The sequence below is a fragment of the Astatotilapia calliptera genome, chromosome 5 (genome assembly GCF_900246225.1).
Source record: "Astatotilapia calliptera chromosome 5, fAstCal1.2, whole genome shotgun sequence".
Classification (NCBI taxonomy): Eukaryota; Metazoa; Chordata; class Actinopteri; order Cichliformes; family Cichlidae; genus Astatotilapia; species Astatotilapia calliptera.
Window position 1 is genome coordinate 5,411,588 of NC_039306.1, and position 15,252 is coordinate 5,426,839.

Consider the following 15,252-nt stretch of genomic DNA (forward strand, 5'->3'; position numbering starts at 1 on the left):
CCTACATTTTCAGACTCTGGGATTTCCTTACTCGGATTATTGAACATGCATCAAGAACTGTTTTCTTCAGAAAATGGACATATAGATAAAATAAAATAAACATATATTTTAATGGTAGCAACAACCAGAGTTAAAATGATGCTGTTAGAACTCACTCAGGTGAGCAGACAAAGCATATCCCAAAAGGCCATTGCAGGGACCCGTGTTTGAGTCAAGCATTTACAGAAATATAAAGAATGCTAACTATTTTTTTTTTATTGGAAGGTTGCCGGTTCGAGCCCCGCCTCCGACAGGCTCGGTTGTTGTGTCCTTGGGCAAGGCACTTCACCCGTTGCCTACTGGTGGTGGTCAGAGGGCCTGGTGGCGCCAGTGTCCGGCAGCCTCGACTCTGTTCCCAGGGCAGCTGTGGCTACAATGTAGCTTGCCATCACGAGTGTGTGAATGGGTGGATGACTGAATGTAGTGTAAAGCTATACAAATACAGGCCATTTACCATTTTGTTAACCTTTGATGTCCAGTTTCTATGTGTGTTAAAGTTGTAATTTTACTTTAAATCTGATTGTGTGAGTTTTAGTTTATTTTGCCTCCCCGTGTTTCCTTATTGTTAACTTTCTGTCTTTGTGGAAGTGGTTTCCTGTTTTTATTTTGGTAGTCATTTTTCTCTCGTGTCTTCTATTTTAGTTTTTATTGTGTGCCATTTCCCTAATTAATTTCAGCTGTATCTAGTTTCCAAGTTGTCTCCGCTTCCATTGTTGCCTATTGTGTCTTTCCAGATTGAGCTGGTTAGTGTTCTTGTGCAGAATGTCTGTGAACTTGATCATGTTTACCTTTCATTAGTTCGATTTCTGCTGTTTGCTTTATGTTTTGGACAAATTAATGCCTCTTGAATCTTCCATTTGTTTCCTCTTCCTGCGACACACCCTTTCATTAATTGCCTTGAATATATTATAACTACTGTGTCATAATGTATTAGTTAGCATTACCAGAAAAGATTTACATGGACTGTAATTATATTTCCCAAACATGTCTAGTTTCCGTGTCAGTTCTACAGTAGAGAAAGATGTTGCACAAACGAACACACTGATGCACAAAAGCAGCATTTCATTCTGAAAACAGATTTAATTTACAAAGAGTCAGTGACAGTTTTACAGTGCACATGACACAAGATCACCACTGAAGGTTCGCAGAACCTCGATGAAAAATATCAACAACAGTGCTGAGAATTACACTTAGAAGACAGCTTTAATAGGAAGAAATAAATGTTACAGTTACATATATGTACTACGTGTCATGACATCTCAGACTGCACTTTCTGGCAGAAGAAACTGTCTGTGTGTGTTGAACCCTCAGACTGTGCAGTATATGTATTGACCTGATTACTGAAACAGAGACAGCACCATATGGATCAACTGGCCAAGACACTCAAAACCACCTCTGAGGCCTAATCCCTGCTGGCTAAGATTATTGGTCTGGTATCACATCAAAAACTGAGTGAAAATAATGTTTTTTTCCTTTAATATTAAGTTAAGAATATCAGATTGTCCTTGCATATCAGTGGTCCCTTAATAATAATAACAATAAAAAAACACGAATCAATAGTGGGCAGTGTCGTCTGTGACCTGAGGGAGTTTGTGAAGGAAGCTATAGTTTGATTTGAACTGTTATGGTTCTGCTTGAAATGAAAAATACTGAAACTGTTTATTATGGTACAATAGAATAAATAATGTAGATTAAATATGACCTCACTGGTTTGTAGTTTAAGTACAAGAGCTGTAGCAATGTTTACACAATCAGCTGTTATGGTGACATTTATCTGCGCAGAATAATGAAAATCATGCGATGGGATATTACAGTAAATGAGTCTTATTGCTGCTGTTTGATGACAAATATGTACAATGTTCTGTACATTTAGCCTGTTCAGTTTGTTGTACCTTTCACAGATTATGGGTCCTATATCTGTTACAGCCCTGTAATGCATTCGCCTGCATATATACAGTATATAACACAGTCGGTTAATTCACAAAGCTCTGGGATTAAAGAAGCCCATTTTGCATCTTTAAGCTTGTGGCGAACATACTTTACATAATGTCTGAGTACCAGATGGCTGTCAGTTAGTCAGTACTTGGGGTTGGCTGTGCCATCTTTACCCCCTCCTCTCTCTGCATAGCAGCCCACGAGGACTTTGGTTGACTCAACATTTGCCATGTCTACATAGCAGAGAACTAAAGAGAGTGCTTCCAACATGACAGCAACCACAGCATTTCTGATTACGAGGGACAGATCTCAAAGTTTAATGTACAAAGTTTGAACTAGTCATGCACCGTATTGCTGTTATGCTTTTAAAGCAAGACAAAAAAATATATATACTGGAAACCCATTCTGAATGTGGCAGTGCTTTCTCCTGTGTGGCATTCGCTCCCTGAGCAAAGGTGAACAAGACGAGTTCATGTAGTCATGAGTTTCCAGGTTGTTACAGCCGTTTTGGAAATAAAAGGGAAGCTGAGGACTCTATAGTGGCAGTGCGTTCAGTAACAGCTGTTTGTAGCATCATTTATAAAAACAGTAACCATGCAATTCAACAGTTGGTGTTGCTATTTATAGATGCAAAGAAGTGCAAAGAAGTGTGTCCTGTAGAGCAGAAGTGGAAAAAGTCTGCATTAAAAAGATTTAAATTGATAGTGACATTCTGAGAATGGTGTACCGTCTTTTAGGAGAACATGAAAATCCAGTCATACATGCACACGTGTGAAGGAGTTTGAATAATACAAAAGTTGCAGCATAAACCCTAAAAAAGTCTCATTCTTTCTCAGATGCATCGCAGCATACACTCACACGGACACATCAAGCGAGGTCTGGGTTTTTGGATTGTCAGACGAAATGTTGCCCTGATAATCTCTCAGTCGCAGGAGAAACACGATGTGGGTGTGAATTTAGCGGTTCATTTTTGGAAGTTAACTGTGTCCAAGCTTCTCGTTCATTCACGCTCCTTTATCACAGCCAAAATCCTACAGCACCTGTCACACGCTCAATCTGGCGTCACTGGCAGTCTGTTGGCCAGAGACTCGCTGTCAGACCCACACAGCTGTGTTGTAGTCAAACAAGGGCTGCATTTTCTCCAGACCAGTCTCTGGCTGCCTTCTGTCTAAATAAATCCCTGCAAATGGCTGCTGGTAAAACTGGTGCAAGTGTTGGTGGTGGTTCCTCTCTGTCTCTGGAAGATGCATACATGTGCTGCTTTTGCCCTGCTGTCCATTCGCCCAGAACGGCAGGTAAAAGCTGCCTTTTGAACTTTTGGGAAGCAATTTCTTCGGCCTTTTATAGAGGTCACCCTCTGGAAGCTCAGGAGCCACCCAGCCTGGCCTCTCCTTGAGCAGCTTGTCCCGGTCAGGCCGGACGCTTCGCAGGAACTTCTTGAAGATGTTTGTGGTGAATGAGAACTTTTTGCAGATCTCCTGTGAGCGGCTGAGGCGTAGAGGGTGAGCTGGGGTGTCTGGTCTTTCTGTCCCACCATCCATTCTCTCCTCTCTCCTCTTTGCCCTTTCTTCTTCTTCTCCTTCCTCCTTGTCCACCTCAGGCAGGTCTAGCCAGTTGCCCACAAGGTCTGCAAATACATTGTCCCCCAGAACTAATGGTTGACGGTTGCGACAGCGGCTCATGAGCGAAGAAGTCCAGTCACTGGCGTCATCTGTGCTGTCTTGGGAGTAGTCGCTATCTAAGGAAGGACCCTCTCTTGAGAGACTGTACAGGATTCCAGGCAGGTCCACTATCTGTGCACGACGGGGACGGGGATGGCTAGGGTAGGCCTCTGGTGGAGGATTTCCCACAACTGGTCCACAGAAGTCCACTTGAGGGGCAGTATATCCTGACCACCTTCTCGGTATAGACTCCAGGTCAGTTTCACTTCTTGCATTTCTTGCATTTCTTGAGCTCCGTGCACTTCTTTGACTTCTTTCACTCTCGCTCTCTAGGCTGGATGACGAGGAGGATGAGGTTTCCAGACTGCTTCTGTTTTCTGATAGACTAGTCGAGTTTCTGCTTTCCAAAGACTGCCTTGAACTCGGCATGTGATTCGGGCTGGGCTCCTCAGACATGGTTTCTCTGATACAGCGGCTCTGATCCTCTCCTGAAGCTGATGCTGCTGCAGCTGGTGGTTCAGCAGCAGCAGTTGAAGCCGTGTGGGGCATTCCCCGGTTAATAGGCCGCCCTGAAATGTCAAGATTTTCTAGTGCCGTCTGGACCTGAAGGAGCTTGAGTTCCTGAAGGGCTCCCATCATTGAATTCATCTGAGCATGGAGGCCATCTCCAGCTTCTTTCATGGATAACTGCAGAAAGACAGAGAGAAAAATAAAGATAAAGGACTGATAGCGGTATTCACATTTACATTTGTGTTTCACACACACAGACAAAAAAAATCTCATTGCACAAGAGCAACTGACAACAGTCATTCATTCCAGCAAATATTAACAGTTATTATCCCTGGTAAAAAATTTGCTAAATTCAACATGGATCTATCTACTGCGATGACCCCCTTATGAATAATGGAGCAGGCTAAAGAAACTTATTAAAAAGATAAGTTATTGTACTAAGCCTGTTTTTTATCTCTTCACTTGTGGGTTTTAGGGTATGTTTAATTATGTGGTCATGTGACCTAGTTTTGGATGACAGGCTGGGGTCCCATATGGCCAGCGTATGAGCGAGAATCCAACTAGTGACAGCTGTAGAACACACTTGCTTTCATTTAAAAAAAAAAAACATCTATAATTTCCTTTTTACTTCCTTTCATTTGATTTATCATATCTGCTTTCTCCTCTGAGCCCATTGTATTCGTGTGTTCTACTCTCTGTGCAGCAGTAATCATCCTCTCTGCTTTTAACCTCCTCCGCCTCTCTTCCTGTTCTCATCTGTTTGAAAGCCTGCGTCATGTGACCTGGACTAACTGTCTTCTCCTGAAGGCAGCCACACAACCCAGAGCCAGCATCCTAACCCGTGTCTTAACTTCCAGCCTTGAATCACTGCATGCCCTCTGAATAACTGTCTTAGATATTATAGGTTTCTCTGCTATGATTTCATAACATGCTACTGATTGATGAATGAAAAATAAAGCATCTGTGAAAAGACACGAGGAAGCATGCAAGGAATTTTGAAAAATTAGTTCACGGGAAATTTTGGTGAAAATCTTGCAGAGCACACCTTCAGATGAACATGACTACACTTCCATAGAAGATGCTCTTAGTCAACCAACAAAAACAAATACCTTTAAACTAAACTTTAAGCCTTCAAATAAAATAAATTGCTACTATGAGAATAAACAGGCAGCTGTAATAAAAACCTACACCTTACCTTAAAATAAAATTTAAAAAAGCAGCAGGTTTTGATCCTCCTGGCTGCACCTCAGTCAGCCCGTCACTGTCTCTCACCTTTCAAATGGATCAGTCTGACTGCCTCTATATGTATCCCCCTCCAATGGAGGGACACCACTGGGAGTGACAGCCAATCACCACTGCCCATCTAGACTATAATCCCCAAATACAATGTGTGTGTGTGAGGGGGTGGATGGGGGGACTCACTCAGGCGGAAACGGAATAACAATGAAAGGAGCGAGAGGGGTGGTGAGAGTCAGCCATATGAGCAGAGATGGAAAGGGTGGGGGCAAACAGGGGGGAATCCTTTGCCATATGTTTAGATGTCGAAGAGAAAACTGTTGATGGATTTAATTATGAATGACACCATTAGAACATAAGAAGGGGATGCAGAGGGCAGGAGGTTGGATGTAGGTGCAACAAAATTAGGCTGCGATACTTAGATCTCCAGGGAACAGTGATTATGCTGATCCTGGGTGGGAAAAGTTGCTGCATAGTGCAGTTGGCATTACAGCATCGTAATCAAAGCTTCTTATTACTGTGTGAGAAGGGATATGAGTTTTTTTTTAATGTGGGAAAATTGACAAATGTGACAAATTCTTAGATAACATTTTGATTTAAAAAGTAAAACACAAGGCATAAAAATGTGTGAAATGTATGGAAAAGTCAGAATTGCTAGCTCAAAATATGCTAAAGTTAGTCCTCACTTTGTTAGTCCACTACTTCATCCCAGAATGTGACATCAATTCCTGGCCATTCCTCTGGCACCATGTTTACATTTAGAGAAATGTCTCAGCAACTATTGGATTGATTGTCATTAAATCTGGCACATCATTTACTTCACAGGATGAAGTTAATTACTTGCAGAGCTACCAACATGTCAAATTTTTAATATGTCCTGATTTTATAACCAACCATGCCACGCTGTTCACATCAGCCTCAGCCTTATAGAGTATGTTCACTGTTAATTAAAAGCTTCAGAAAACGTTTTGAATGCGATTAACATTTAAACCTACTGAACATCAGCATGTTGTCACGGAGAGCCTGTCCGCATGCCCCATTTAGCTTAGACACCACTGTGTCCAAGTGCAGCATCTTGGAGTTCCAGTGACCGTGCAGACCCTTAAAGGAAGTTCATGGTTTCTGCATGTCTGTAAATGTCTGCAACACAGGAATTTTGCTGTCTGCTCAAGCAGAAAGGGAGCAAGTTCACCAAAAGTGCATGTGCTAGACATTTCTCATGCACAGAATAAATACAGGGCAGCATGGTGGCATGGGGGTCAGCACTGTTGCCTAACAGTAAGAGGGAGCTGGGTTCGAATCTACCATCTGGCTGGGCCCTTTGTGTCTCCACGAGTTCTCTCCGAGCCCTCCAGTAATTTTAAATGAGACCTATGTGTGAATGTGAGTCTGAGTTAAGCCTGCGACAGATTGGCGACCTGTCCAGGGTGTACCCCACCTCTATAATCAGAAGAAAATGAATGGATGGATTATAAATATGACAACATCTGCTCTGCTTTCATTTAGCACTTGCACAACTTCAATAATGAATTTACAAAATTTAACCATATCAAAACATTTTTGGAGAAACAGAGTCACACAGATGCAGTGATTTAATTATTGCAAACTATTCTGCATATTATGTTCTTAAATTATTAATGAATATATAAAATAGACCAACTTTCCTTTTCTTTCTTTTCTAATATAGAAAAGAAAGAAAATAATATTTCTATATATATAATATATAGAAATATTAGCTCACAGTGTCATAAAGTTTAAAGAGCAAAAAAAAAATCTCTTCATTGAAACACTGGTTTATTACATGTTTGTCATTCATCCAATTTGGACTGTCTACATACACTTGAAGCACAGTGACCTGGCTTTGACACCAATACACTATCCTTTACCATCAGCAGTAAATCTCTGCATTAAAACACTTGGCTTATCACGACATATGGCTGAGTAGATGCACGCGGGCGTGAATAACCTCTAAGATCAGATAATAGGCCTATCAATGCACATGCGGGGATGACAGGCCTCTGAGCTTCCCGCTGGCTCGCTAAATTAGGAAGTGAAGGTACATGTAATTAGCACAATAAGGTTGTCTCTTGTCTTTGTGCCTTTCACATATGGCTGACTTCATTAGCTGTAATTGTCTGCGTCCTGGGAAAGGCTGGGAAAGGGTGCATAATTACGGTTTACTTTCTTACACAAGAAAAGTCAACAAGACTTGAGGCAAAAGGGGAGTTATGTATTTATCATTGCATTTTTGGAGCCTTCAGTAAAGTTTATCCCAGGATCAGGATTGCTTTAATGTATTAAATTTGCTTTTGTAATATCATCTTCTAGGTATGCAGACTCAAAGAGCTGCACCTGTTTACACACGCTAACCTCAAACACTGCAGTTTAACATTCACGTGCAACTTTTCCATTATCCCTAAAATGCAGACACTCCCCACAGTTATTTAAAAACACAGTGTTGTTTACTGGCATTTCTATTCTAAGGCGATATTAATAATTCATACTATGCTCTGGGGAACAAACAGGGGAACAGCAGTAAGCCAAACCCTATTATTCTACCTTTAACATGCCAACTAACTCCAGGCACTCCGCTGCCATTTCAAAGCTGAACTTTGTGGCCCAAATATGTCAGCCTTTTCATCCCTCATCCGATATCTTACTCAGAATGCCAAAAGTGACTTAAAAATGTTGTCCTGCGGCGGTTTCTTGTTTAGACACAGATGTTACGGAAATCCTAAGATGTCTCACTTTTACAATGTGTGAATCAGCCCAGGGCCTGGCAGACCTGAGAGGACCTACACGCGCACCTTAAGGGTTTAAGGACAAAAACGGAGATGAGAAATAATGTCTGTCTAATCTAATTTAACAAGAGAACTGGGATGAAATTGGCGCTGCAGGGAATTGTTGTACTGCCCAGAAACACTTTAATCATTAATGCAGTCTTGTGAAGTTTGGTTAAATCTTCTTTTTTCCCTTTATTTAATCGAGAGAGTATGCATTTCTTTGAGAATGTGAAAAAATTGAAAAAAATAAGACAAACATTTAATCCCCCCCAAAACCCTCTACTTTCTCTTCTGGCTGCAGTGATGTTAGCCAAGGAGACATAATTGCCAATCAAGGGCTGAATGCTTCAGAGTTTAAGAACAAAGGCTGGCAGCCTTCATCTAATACTGAATAGAGGCTTATTAAAAAGTGGTGGGCTATTTAATTAAGAGCTTTAAAAAAAAGTTTATAGGTGATACTTTATTTCAGAGCCACATGTCAGATCTTTCTAACTGTGAAGACGCTTCTAGAAAACCATTCAATATACATGCAAGTGAATTAAATACCACAAAGTATAAATAAATCAGTGCTCCTGCTCTGCTGTCTGTCAAGATCAAGTTCTGCCTTGATCATGGTTTCGGTATTACCTCATGTCAGTTATGAAGGGAAAAATAATGCGCTGTGCAAACACACTGAGCTCACACATCCACGCAAGTCCAGACTTGCCTCAGTAGAACGAAGTCAGTGTACTTTTTTAGAGCATGGATGCTGTGTTCAGATTATTAGGAGGAAAATAAACCCAAACAAGTAATCAAAAACAAACCAGTGCTCTATTCTGCCTACAAAATGCAGGCCATTCACTGTTGTTGTTTGTTAGTAGCTGAAGGGGGGAGGCCAAGGTTATCAGACCCAAAAGGTCTTCCTGTTTGGAAGGCGCTGACCAGCAGCAGCATCTATAGTGTGTACTCCCCTTCCTCCACCTCCACCCCTAATTAAATATGAATGGTGATCTGTGTGGGTCAAGGACAGGAATGGGTTCTCTGTCTGGGGGATACACACAAGGTCTCTGTGGATGGCCCCGAGGTCACGATAAAGAGGGTAATAAATCTGCGCAGCATTTAGTGAAAGAAATAAATTACTATGCACATGGCAATGAATGCCTCTTTGACAAAAAAAAGGTTATATGGTGACTCTGTTTGGCCCGTATGTCCTCCGGGTCGCATTCAGGAGACGAAGAAGTGTGAATGATAAACATAAAAGCCTTCTTGTACTTTAATTTTAGAAGATGTTCTCATTTTTAGGAAAATGTTTTGCTTCTCCTCCCTACTCAGATAATAGAGCTGTCTCTTTATGGTTTAGCAAAACTATCTGCAACACTTAGGGGTAAATGAAAATGGGGAACTAGGTGAACCACAACTTTTAAAATGAACCAGTCGAGAGCAAATATAACTGTTTGTAGGTCCTGCTGGCCAACAAAGACTCCCTGATGACCTTTTCAGAAAAAGGGAGGTGGTTTAATAGCTTGTTTCCTGCTTGAGCTCATTTATGCTGCCGTGGGAGATGTAGGATGATTAGGATCCATATCATCATCTTTGGCAGATGATATTTGGAGACGGTCTGGGACCCAATCTGTTGTTGTCCTGGCGGGAACTCCTCACTGGAAGCAATAATCGTCACGTAGAAGCTCGATAGCACAGGAGTTGACGTCAGCACCTCGTGTGGGGGCAGTGAAAGTGCTCATCCAATTCTCAGCCCCCCTCTAAGATCAAAAGGAGCGCTAAATCACACAAGCATTTCCTAAAGAAAATAAATGTGGTTGCTGATGCTGGGTTTTTTTTCTGTGTGCATCATCTAGTACATTTTTCAACTGATAGTGAATGGCTGTGCAAAGCCTTTAATGCAGTGTTTTTTTTAAGCCATTTAAAAATGTGCAGCTTATTTACAGTTTTTCAATTTGGAATTTGAAACATTTTGGATATTTATACTTGTACTGTATTGGATTGCTAAGTCATAAATGTCGTTTTGATTTAAAGGAATTCATCTTCAGTATTTTTTATATTGTATTTTCATTTTTAAAATACTGGAAATGCTTATAATGACCGACTTCTGTAATATGAAAGTGGATCTAGAGAATTCTCCAAAAGTTGATTCTGTTCATCTGGACGTAGCGTATCCAAGTCACTTGGATGAGTGACGAAATGTTTCTCCCACAAAACGCTACGTCCAGATGAACAGAATCAACTTTTGGAGATTTACTTACCTGGATTATTGAGCATGCATCAAGAAGATCTAGAGAAGTATATCTTAAATCTTGTTTTTAGCTTTTGACCACTTTTGACCCAAAACCCTTGGATAAACTTACTCTACTGAATGACTGTCAGTGTTACTGGCTAGACAGTAAACACAGAAAGGCTAATTACTGCTGAGGGGAAGGTCAAATCCCTCAGGAGATGGTAAAGATCAAAACAGAGCTGAAAGATGAGCGAATGTATTGGAGTTACTTTTATCTGGAGGTCAGAGAAAAACATAATCTTAAATTCTAATATTGAGGTGTCAGCTGTTGTTAAGATGAACAGCTGTTTGATAATAGATGTTTCAATTTGTGGTTTGTTCTGAACCCTCAGTGCTGTATATATGTTATTTTTAAAAAGAACAAATTTATAAATATAACTTCAACAGTGTCAGACAAGATGTAATGCAAAGGTCAGAGCATAGAGAATACCGATCTATACCTCACACATTGTTTCCAGTGAACGTATAAGGTAAGGAGGTCAGGACTTGATCTTACACTAACAGGATTGCACGTGTGGTCACAACAGCAGCATTAACTTAACTTGTTCACTCTGCATCCAAGAAAAAAAAGGCCAAAATAAATCTGATATCTTGGGCAGTGATTTCATTTTCCATTCTGTGAACCATGAAAAAGCCGGTTACGTGTGCAGAGTCATAATGATAAACAGGCTTTGTTAAAGGTTTGTAGCTCAGTCTCAAACACAATGATCACCCACGCAAACCCCACAGCTACCACCAAGAGTTGGTCCAATTTTAGCCGAGGGGAAGGAAGGGCAGTTTGGAGAACGGGAGCCACAGGGGGAGCCACAGGGGGAGCCACAAAACAAACGGGCTTAAAGTTAAGCCACAACCCTGCTTTGTGTACAGCTTTCAGCTCCAACGCCCAAAAGGTAACAAAGAACTTTCCAGAAGACACAACAGGCTTGGCACTCAGGTGCATTTCTCTCAGATTTCATGACTTCATGGTTGCTGGCTTTGGTGTTGAATTCCAAGGTGACAGTCATGTTTCAAATTCGCCTCAGGTGTGAAAGAGAAAAAGGGGGCACGCTGCATGTGAAGTCGGCTTCAGCGGCGATGATATGAAACGCTCTGATTTATGTTTTAGTGTCTGACGCTGCTAACCAGGTGTGAACCCTACATTTAGACAATGTGAGTCAAAGACGTGTCACCGTTTGCATTTTCAACATCAAGTAGGCAGGAAGAGCTTATGTTTTCTTTGTCATGACTGTCTGTTTGCTGCACCAATCATGAGTCATGCATAGGTTTGAAATGATTTCATTGTTGTCATTACTGTCTATCCTCAGGATTTCAGAGGACTCGTGTATTTCTTTTAAAGAATAAAGTTAAACGACTGTTTTCAGTTTGAGTCACACAGGAAGACAGATGGTGCTATATACCTGACTGTCAGGTTTGATATTTAATGGATTTGTTGTGATGGACATGGTCAGCAGTTGAAGAAATTAGACCCCAAGCTTTTCAAGTTTGAGGGTCAAACTTTCAAGTGTGACCTGTCTGTACTTCCCACAAGGACCCACACCCTCAACCGCTGACACAGTGCCCACACTTTCATATCACACTCCTGTTGTAGAGCTGACAGGACATCAGGGTTTGGGTTTCAGTGTGTCTAACGTGAAACACTGAAGTCATGCTGGCATTCACGTGACTTTCGTATAGCCTTTGAATGCCACATTCAGGCTTCTTTGTTGCTATAGACACAAACAAACTCAACTATGTAGATTTTCTTGTTTCATTGTAACTTTTTAGTCAGGAGTATTAGAATATATCAGGTAAAGGTTTAAGGGACTATACTATTATTTTTGCTCCTTCCATTCAGTTGCCCTTGTGTGTAACGTTCACTGCATGCCATTTTTCAAGACATGCACAATCAGCTTAAGCTCTTACATGCATTTTTCTACCAGCTTGTGCCTATTTTCATTCATATCTATAAAATATGACATACAGCTAGCAGACATTTAAAACTTAGCCTGGTTCCAGCCCTCATACAACTGACATTTGCGCTCCTTACCAACTTTTTTCTTCCAATTCCAGATGGAAAGTAAGAAAAAAAAAGTAAAATGCACACAAAATGCTGATACTGCTAAACACAACCCAACACAGAGAAAGAGAAATGGCATATTTCTTTGACTTATGTGATAAAAGTAAACTCTGCTCTGACTGGACATAATGTTGGCAAGATGGAAAAGTTACTCCCTGCTGAATGGTTGGGATAAAATCTAAACTTCTCCCAACAGAAAATAGATACCATAAACACAGAGGCTATAATTAAGTGAAAGCGATATCTGGTTTGATTGGAAAGCTACATTTCTGTGCTGTTTTTGAGAAAATAGTGTTATAATGCAGTTATATCAGTCTGCACTCATTGCGTTGCAAACAAATGACAAATGTGAATACGAACTTGATGTTGATTGTGATGGATTGTGTAGCTCGAGTTCTGTTGCTTTTATGCTGCATGGAAATGAATGAAAACACAGCAGGAAAAAACAAAACATCATGCAAAATGGTTTTTGGAATGATTTAAGGTCATGCTGTTTGTAGTAAGTGTTCCAAAACATGCGTAACTGGTATGGTCCAAAATTGCTGACTTCAAAGCCACAAATTCGCAAGAGATGTCCAGGAGCCGCTTGACTCGGCATCACAGCTGTAAGTCGACTGTTAGATGTTTGTGATCTCTGTGTTGCTGATAGAGACGGTTTTACCGCTCTCCACTGAACACTGGATGAAAATCAGTCACAGTGGAAAGGAAAGTGACAACCTTGGCATAGACACCCCTTATTTCTGAACAACAGATTGCATCCCACATGGTCTTGAGAGCAGGGGGAGACTGCCTCAGCTTTTTAACTGGCATCTGCTCCCCGTTCTCCTGTTTGATCCTCGGCATGGCATGACACTTTTTCTATTATGTTACCAAACTGCGATGTGGCAGCCCTAACACAACATGTCCTTCTGGCATCAACGTCAACTCCCCTTAAATCTCAAGTGCCACTTCACAGACGTGTGGCTAATTTGGAGCAGCAAGTCATGAAGTCACAGAGCAGATTAAGCTGCAAAACATGCAGCCACGCAAGGCCTTTCTGCAGGCCAGTGGCTGGACAAAAAGGGGGGGGGGGGGGGGGGGGGGGGAATCAGTCGCTGCTTTGAAGATGATTCCAAATGAAATCTGTGCCAGTTAAGGCTCCTCAGAAAATGGGTCTACAGTGTGTCACTGCCAGATGATTTTGGGCACGAGGGTGAAGCTTACAGATTTTGTTTTTACATTTCAAAGAAGAGGAAAGAAATGGCAGACTAAATGTACTCACATCAAACATGGTAGATGAGAGGAGACATGAAAATATTAAATAACGGAGTCTAACAAATTCATTTAGAGCATGGAAACGTGATGAAACTCAATGTGACTGCCAATTTCACTCACTCCCCTGTGAGAGCTGGAGCTCCGAACAGTCTGTTGCAACACATGATTAAATTTACTACAAGGCACCAAGAATAGTGTGAACCTTAAATCGCTTTCTTTCAAGAATCCATAACCCAGCGCAGAGTATTTATGACAAGAAAAAACCGTCTTGAGCTCATTAAGCTTAAAACATCTGTCCCAGATGCGTGGACAGAGAGGAGGGAAATGTACACATGCCTCTGGTGTGCTCAGAGCTTTAAGCCCACACAGATTAATGCGATTTAAAAAGACACACATGCACCCTCAGCTGAAAACTAGACTCCAGAATATTAGACTTGGAAATGTAGAAATGTTTCAGGACACATAGGGCGCAATAAAGCGACATTTCTAAATTTAAAATGTGAAAATTGTTAAATATTTAATGTAAAACGCGTATAAGCGGTAAAAATGCTCAAAATACACACGAATAAAGTAAAACAGCGGTCCAGGGTAACAACACAAGAAGATACAACGGAACCTACCAGCTCTTGCTTCAGTCGCCTCAGACACGCATCCATGTTTTTGCTTTCTTGTTTGGCGAGCCGCTGTTCCATTTTTCTTTCTTTCTTTCTTTTTTCTTGAAAGACAGGAATTCAGCTGAACCGCTTCGCCAGTCCCTGCTCGAACATGACTATTGACGCTTTAAGAAGAGCAGAAAACAATTGGCAATTGAAGATGCGCAGATCCTGCCGAGGAATGCGCGCGCGGCTCAAAATGACGCGAATCTCGTGGTTTAAATCCTGATGACGAAAATCTGTTTACTCCAAAAAAATTAATAAATAATACAAAAATGATAATGAGCTCCTTCATGTGGCTGCACCAACAGACTGGGTCCGTGTTTCTCTCTTTCAGTGGCCCCTGCTTGGCTGCTGTCAGTGTCGTGTGTGTTGCTCAGTCTGTTTTTCCCCCTGCTGCTATTTTCTCATTCAAGAGGAGCGCTTACGTTGGCCATCCAATTTCCTCCAATGAGCGAGCCTCCCAGGGCCTCTCAAGCCAGGATAAAACGCGGATCCATCATTTACTATGCGCGAGCAGAACTGTCCACAGCAGCTCAAAAGAGAGACCGACCATCTGGAAATATCCAAATAAAGGCTGAAAGATAAGATAGTTGGGTTTGCTGAAAGAGCGCATTTTCCATAAAACAGACAAATATATTCAGCAGTCCCTGTTGCATTACACTGGACTGAAAGAGGATGTGTTTAAGAGAAACCATACGCGTCCATAGGAACAGTTTCCTGGCCACCTTCGCTGCGCAGAGAGGAAACACCTGAGCTGTGGGCTTTTGTTACAAGACACGGGTATGATTAGAATAAGGGAAGGAAGTATTGCACATACAAAGAAGCAAATGGAAGTTGCTGTAAACATTCC

General features: G+C 41.4%; 1 protein-coding gene across 2 annotated transcripts; it reads right to left on the bottom strand.

Annotated features, from left to right (window-relative positions):
* Positions 1-1,099: 1,099 nt before the first annotated feature.
* Positions 1,100-14,826, bottom strand: inka2 (inka box actin regulator 2). 2 transcript variants are annotated; one of them, XM_026166852.1, is made up of 2 exons: positions 14,367-14,826; positions 1,100-4,322 (listed from the first exon to the last, which is right to left on the bottom strand). In XM_026166852.1, the coding sequence occupies exons 1-2, from the start codon at positions 14,436-14,438 to the stop codon at positions 3,069-3,071; spliced, it is 1,326 nt and encodes a 441-aa protein (XP_026022637.1). In that variant the 5' UTR covers positions 14,439-14,826; the 3' UTR covers positions 1,100-3,068. The 2 variants fall into 2 exon arrangements, with proteins under 2 accessions (XP_026022637.1, XP_026022638.1); XM_026166853.1 differs by lacking the exon at positions 14,367-14,826 and adding an exon at positions 5,341-6,980.
* Between the last annotated feature and the right edge of the window lie 426 nt (positions 14,827-15,252).

Coding starts and splice junctions, on each gene's coding strand:
- inka2 (XM_026166852.1), bottom strand. CDS start 14,438: ATGGAACAGCGGCTCGCCAAACAAGAAAGCAAAAACATGGATGCGTGT. Junction 4,323..14,366: donor GGCGACTGAAGCAAGAGCTG/GTAGGTTCCGTT, acceptor GTCTTTCTGCAG/TTATCCATGAAAGAAGCTGG.